The following is a 6,707-nucleotide window of genomic DNA, read 5'->3' as shown; positions in this document are numbered from 1 at the left end:
CTTTCTCCAAGATTTTCATGGTCAATATAGATTAATAGATTATTATAGACTACTTCTTCTTCTTCTTCTTCTTCTTCTTCTTCTTCTTCTTCTTCTTCTTCTTCTTCTTCTTCTTAGAAGGTCATGCTGTGGAAGAATCCACAGCATTATCTAGACAAGTTCAACTCTTGTGCGCAAACTTTTCTTTAAAGAGCCCAATTTCCAAATGTCTTATATAATTCTATTTATTCCGAATAGCCTCAAAAGCACGTTTGAATTGGTCTGGGTTCTTCTTCTTCTTCTTCTTCTTCTTCTTCTTCTTCTTATTATTATTATTATTATTATTAGTAGTAGTAGTAGTAGTAGTAGTAGCAGTAATTAAATATTATAAATGAATCTTTTCTTGAGCGCAATTTCAAATCATGTAACGATTAAATCAATATACCTCAATCATTTTGTGGAGAATTACACAAAATGTTATATCTGTCATATTTAAAATAACACTAATGCTGTTCTTTAACGACTGAACATTTCATTTTAGCAACATAAACTTGGCTAGAGATATTTCCTCCACTATCTTCGACAGGAAAGTTCAAACTGAACAATATCGAACGCTCACTGTTTATGAAACTGCATACTGGTCTACCACAGAGCCCGAACACAATTATTTCCACATGTAGCCAATTCTATAAAAAGGAAATAACGCAGCCTAAATGAAAATGCGGTACGTAAACATTTCAAGGCCAGAGGCAGCGTTTAAACTTGGGCGATAAACAATACTGTAGTAAATTACAGAGCGTGTGTGATTTTTTTACTTTTCTAGATGTGATGCGTAATACATAAACGAATGAGAGGAAAAGTGAAGCCTGCCATTTCAGGGCTATCCCAAATTTCATTATCCGCCAAAGATCCAGCTGTTTTCATTATTTATATTTCAGTAACATTTAGATGCACCCAGCATTTAAATAAATTTAGACGGGATCTCCCATTGATTTTAGGTCTACGTGCTTATGGCGTACATACTATAATGTTTTAATGGTATTTGTTCGAAACCATCCAGTATCCTCAGCATCAGATTAATTCACAGTTTATATATATACAAATAAATACGTTGCTAATTCATTTAATAATAAACATAATCATCTGTCTCTGTAAAAAGAGCATTTAATTTTTTTTAAATCAAATGATTCATACATAGTTAAACCACGGAGCACTAGAATTGCAGAAAGACTGTCTTTGCGAAGCGACGTCTCCAATGTAAAGTGTTAATTATACGTGAGAGACCAATCTTCTCAATCCTGCTCTGAATTTCTGATAAAGAGATGAACAAGATTAAACAGGCGTCCATTATATTTTTTTTAACATAATGGAAACATATTTTCGGTCCACTTGACTGAATCAGTTTTTAAGTGCCAAAACGTCGATTTCGACAAGAAACAATCCATGAGAGGTCATTAGCCTGTGCATCCTTAAATTTGAAGCGTTTATTCCTCTTGACTGGGTTCAGACTGGCCAGAACAAGATGAAGAGCATGATGATGACGAAGAGGATGAAGATGCGCCCTCGGCCTCCCGTGTCCTCTCTTTCTCCTGTTCGGAAAGCTGCTCACCGGAAGGGATGGAGTTCTTTTTTGGCCGCCCTTTCGGTTTGGTGGGGGACTCCAGCCCTCCTCCCTGCAACACCTAAATAATAAACAGCGAATGAATATTAACATATTTTTCATACATACCAGGCGCTTATTAAACTACGTGCATGTGTAAACTGGAAAAAAACGACACTTACGATTTTTTTCCATTTCATTCTTCTGTTTTGATACCACGTTTTGACCTGCAGCTGACTGAGGCCTAAAGACTCAGCCAGGTCTATTCTGTGAAAGAACACAACTAAATATTTTTTAAATTGTTTAAAAAAACAATAACAATTAATTATTAAAACTAAACTTATGTTATAGTTTTGTTAATCACGAAAAACCTCAAAACCGTTCCACAGTTGTAGGTGTAAATTAATGAAGTAATATACAAGGGTTTTTTTTGTTTGTTACTTGTGAGTCTTGCCTAACCTGTCCGGGGTCGAGAGGTATTTCTGTTTTTCGAATCTCTTCTCCAGACCCATTAGCTGGAGCTCGGTAAACACGGTTCTGCTCCTTCTGCCTTTCTTGGTTTTGCTGAGCGCCTCGGCTCCGGGTTCGAGTTTTCCACGTAGGTGAAGATCGAGTGGCAGATGGTGCGAGGCTGAGCCAACACCGAGCCCTGGAGGCCCGGGGAGCAGAGCAGAGCCGAGAGGCGGCCCAAGAGAACATGACAGCGGGGACACGGGGAACTTCAGCAGGCCGCTCTGCTCTGCCTTCAGCACTGAGGAATGAAACAAACACGAGGCGGCTATGAGGACGAGACTTTTCTATGTGAACAAAATAATCAGAAAATGATTTATTCTCGCGCATATAAAGATATATTTGTGTGTTCAAGGCACCAGCTTTTTCAACAACACCCGATACCTATAAACAACTTTCTAATAAAAATCTATTTATCTATATACCTATTCCTAACTATCCAATATTGCTAGTTTAAGTAAACTATAGGAAACGCATAGAGAATGATTTATTTTGTCTTTACTAACTCCAGTAAGCCGCGTTATTCCGCTTTTAACTTTGAACAAAACTCAATAAATGTCCCTACAGCGATCTATTATGCCAAAAATAGAATGCAACCTTTTCAAAGAAAATTTCCGAAATAGTGTAACCAGGATTAAAGCTTTTTCAGTAAAGTGCTGTCCGGATAGACGGCACTGGGACAACATTCTCGTCCCACCAATTTCAATGATTTGACTCGTTCTGACACTGGGAACTTCAGCAGGCCCATTCTATGTGTCTTCTGTGTAAAAAAAAAATCACAGATTACCACAGAGGCTCACAGATACTAGGCCTTAAAAACATGAAATATGCGCAGGGATAATAATAATAATAATAATAATAATAATAATAATAATAACAATAACAATAATAATAATAACAATAACAATAATAAGTATTGTTATTGTTATTATTATTATTATTATTATTATTATTATTATACTAATAATAAAAATAAACTTCCTTGTATTCCTTGCACCACCTCTGTGTTGTGTACTCCTTTTTGTGAAGTTACAACCGCCAATTTGGGCTGTTCTGGATAAATGACTCTTTTAATGTTTCAGACCATAGTAATGCTTTGTGTCTGGTTATGTTCATATCATGTGGTTACATAACGACTCATAAATAAAGCATCAAATGTATTATTATTATTATTATTATTGTTGTTGTTGTTGTTGTTGTATTTGGTTGTTTGTTCTGTATTTAAGCTGCCATTTTTACGTTGCAGGTAAAAGTAAATGACAAGCATATTTCACATGTTATTATCAAGCTAATAATAATAATAATAATAATAATAATAATAATAATAATAATAATAATAATAATACTTTATTATTAATAAACCAAAAAAATATTTGGCCTAAACGTTATCATTTTCAAGATTTATATTTATTTTAGCGTTTATTAATCTGCAGTGTTCCTCATCAACATTAATAGCATTAAGTAAAGAGTACTTTTCTAAACTGTATTGTATTTGGTGTATAAAGTCATCTTTATGTGCATTTCTGATTACAACATGGACACTTACCTAGGTGATTTGGATACGGTCGTGCCGACAAAAGCGCATGTACTCCGAATTTTAGTAAATCTCCTGCAGGAGGGGAGGCCTTGTGGTCCGGATGCTCGGTGAGGATCTCCTCAATCATGAAGCTTCTGTACCGGTGAGACCGGTGGTCCTGCTGTGCCTCCGCGGGGTAATAGTGTGCACCGATCTCCAGAGGATGCTGCATCATTATAGCGCCTTTCTGGACGCGACACACTTCTTCCGTGTTTCGAGTCTCTAATTTTCGGTGGTGCGTAAAAATTCGCATCGATCTGGTGCGTAAGAAATCACATGTCTACCCGAGGCTCATAAGGAGAAACATCCATCCCGCTCTTAGCTCTTTGGAGCCACCCTGGACGCGGCTATATCTTTTTAATGCGCAAAAATAGTGATATCCGACCTCGGAGCTCATGAACACAATAATTTCGTCCTTTTCCGCTTTGGGTGTCTAAAATATGCCCGTGTCCTCACAGTTGAGATAAGACGTTTGATCCTCTCACCAGAGTAGTGTGTTACCTTAGCCACGAAAGTTTTGACTCGATAGCACACAAGTTTAAGAGGTCTTGTCACATAAGGCCCCTCCTTCTTTAAATACCGATGACAACCTCGCCCACAAAGAGGGGCTCAGTGCCTGCAAAAGTTTGAGTTTTCAGTAGCACTGCTCAGCAGTACGATATAACAACCTCAGTTGAATTTTAAAATAGAAAAGTAGTATTCCATTCCAAATTTGCCTAAAAGTAATGCAATCAAAAAACCGTAAACGTCTTTCTTGCTTGTGCACATTGAAAGCCTTGCAGTAATAATACTGCCATAGAATTAAACAACTGTGTGGCCGAGTGAATCAGTCTCAACAATAAGTTAAAAGCTCTCAGAGCTAGAACGACGTGAGAGTTTGTAAATATTATCTCATGGTAATTGACAAAAGACAAATAGATTGCTCATTCTTCATGAAGATTTCCATCTCACATACCCTCTCACAATGCAAGTTTACTATAGTGAGTATTTGTCATAAAATTAAGAACTGTAAATTCAATTAGCCTAACCATGTTATGACCAGCTTACAGGGTACATAAATGAAACAGTTCATAGTCTAATCTACATTTCCCTTCATTTTAATCTTATCTCAAATGGCAGGTTATAATAATAATAATAATAATAATAATAATAATAATAATAATAATAATAATAAAAGCTGCAAGCAGCATTTCCTGGGTTCAAGCATTTAAGGCCTTTAGGGAGTTTAAGGCCTTAAAGGATTTTCACATACACAAAGTGACCCGCAAGTTACAGAGGGTGGCACCCGCTCCTAACCTAGTGTCTCTAATACAGAAAAGCTTACCAACGTGTTGCACAATATATGTCATGTGAAGTACTCACCTGTCCAGTTTTCCCCAAAATAAACAAAGTCATATCGGTGAGTCTACAATCCTCGTGTGAAGCAAAACGTCTCTGTTTTGTCTTATATTGTTATCACGTTCACTGAGTGTGCGAGTGAGTATGTGAGTGTGCGAGTGTGAGTAAGTGTGCGAGTGTGAGTGAGTGTGTGTGTAAATGTGTGTGTAAATGTGTGTGTAAGTGTGTGTGTGTGTTCCTTGTATGTGAAAACATACTTGGCAATAAAGACCTTTCTGATTCTGATTCTGAGACTTTGCCTTACGAGTCAGCACAAAATTGGGTTTTTGGACTGTTGGTTGACGCTAGAGGGCTTTTTTTAAAAGGGGCTGTTTTTAGTGATTTTTCCGTTATAGCGCCACCAAGTGGCCAATCGCCGCGGTTTTTGAACTGTGACCTCAGTTTGACCTCTTTCACATGTGTCCCAGGTTTGGTGTTGATAGCTCATTTAGTTCTTGAGTTATTGACATTTTAGTAAAACTGGCTCCTCACAGTCCGAACGTTTTGGGGCCCCTTAAGGATCCTGAATCAAAATTTCGACTTTTTTTCGATAATTATTGACATTGAGACTCCAGAGAATATTACTGCACTGGATTGGTCTCGATCAGGCGAAAAACCTAGTACTAGGTCGCAAAAGTAGGTTTCGGACAAAATGCACTATAGCGAAAAAATTTAATGCGGAAATGAAATATAATGCGGAGATATATATGTTTTTTAAGTCATGAGCCAAAGATTCCAATGATATAAAGCACTTGAGATTTGGACATACGGTTGAGGAGTTATGGGCACAAACGCATTGAGGGGCGCTGAAGCGCCCCAAATTGTCCGATTTCGCTGAGTCCTTGGCCCTGAGTAACTGGGACCAGTACTACCATCTGACCAAGTTTGAGCTCTCTAGGCCTTACGGTTTGGGCTGCACGATCGTTTCTAGGGCGGAATAATAATAATAATAATAATAATAATAATAATAAAAATCCTAACAAAAACAATAGGTTTCCAGCGCTTCGCGCTTGAACCCTAATTAAAGCTGCAAGCAGCATTTCCCGGGTTCAAGCGTTTGAGGCCTTTGGATTGACATGACAATATATGTCATGTCATGCTACAAATGTCATGCTACAGAGGGTGCCACAACATATGTCATGTGAAGTACTCACCCGTCCAGTTTTCCCTAAAATAAACAAAGTCATATCCATTAGAGATGAGCCGGATACTCGGCTGAAACGAGTATCTGGTATGGATAAAGCACTTCTGCCGAGTACGAGTATTATACGAGTAATACGAGTCAATATCTGTGCTCGGATTGAATGAAAATCATCATTGAGTAGCTGATTGTGTCAGCGTTCTGTGATAGGCTAGTCACAGCGCCCCTCCCCTACACACATACAGATGTATTGTGTTGCTGTGTCTCGCTCTGCTCACTCACAGTCACACACAGAACAGCTCTCTGTCTCTCCCTCAGTCACTCGGGTTCGCGGGTCTTTTCCATTAACGTTTAGGGTTTCTTCAGCTTTTTACTTCGGGTTGTAACATTAATAATACGTACTTACTAACCAGTAGAGTTCTGGTAAACGTGGGTTCGTTCAGACGTGGTGCTTGCTTGGTAGAATGCGACTCGCATTGCGTCTCAGCCTGTCGGAGATTTTTTTTCTTTTTTAAACCTTCAGC

General features: G+C 38.1%; 1 protein-coding gene across 1 annotated transcript; it reads right to left on the bottom strand.

The window, feature by feature from the left end:
• Positions 1-1,125: 1,125 nt before the first annotated feature.
• Positions 1,126-4,193, bottom strand: barx1 (BARX homeobox 1). Its single transcript, XM_060858604.1, has 4 exons — positions 3,636-4,193; positions 2,039-2,330; positions 1,762-1,846; positions 1,126-1,661 (listed from the first exon to the last, which is right to left on the bottom strand). Exons 1-4 carry the CDS (start codon positions 3,916-3,918, stop codon positions 1,464-1,466), a joined length of 858 nt encoding a protein of 285 aa, XP_060714587.1. The 5' UTR covers positions 3,919-4,193; the 3' UTR covers positions 1,126-1,463.
• Positions 4,194-6,707: the final 2,514 nt, after the last annotated feature.

Source organism: Tachysurus vachellii, chromosome 22 (assembly GCF_030014155.1).
Source record: "Tachysurus vachellii isolate PV-2020 chromosome 22, HZAU_Pvac_v1, whole genome shotgun sequence".
In the NCBI taxonomy this organism is placed as follows: Eukaryota; Metazoa; Chordata; class Actinopteri; order Siluriformes; family Bagridae; genus Tachysurus; species Tachysurus vachellii.
The sequence above is the reverse complement of the archived record's forward strand: the minus strand, read 5'-3'. Positions and strand labels throughout refer to the sequence as shown.

Bases quoted from the DNA above. Each gene is read 5' to 3' on its own strand.
- barx1 (XM_060858604.1), bottom strand. From the start codon at position 3,918: ATGCGAATTTTTACGCACCACCGAAAATTAGAGACTCGAAACACGGAA. The intron at 1,847-2,038 runs GTTAGGCAAGAC...GTTCTTTCACAG, and splicing joins TACCTCTCGACCCCGGACAG to AATAGACCTGGCTGAGTCTT. The intron at 1,662-1,761 runs GTAAGTGTCGTT...TTTATTATTTAG, and splicing joins GAATGAAATGGAAAAAAATC to GTGTTGCAGGGAGGAGGGCT.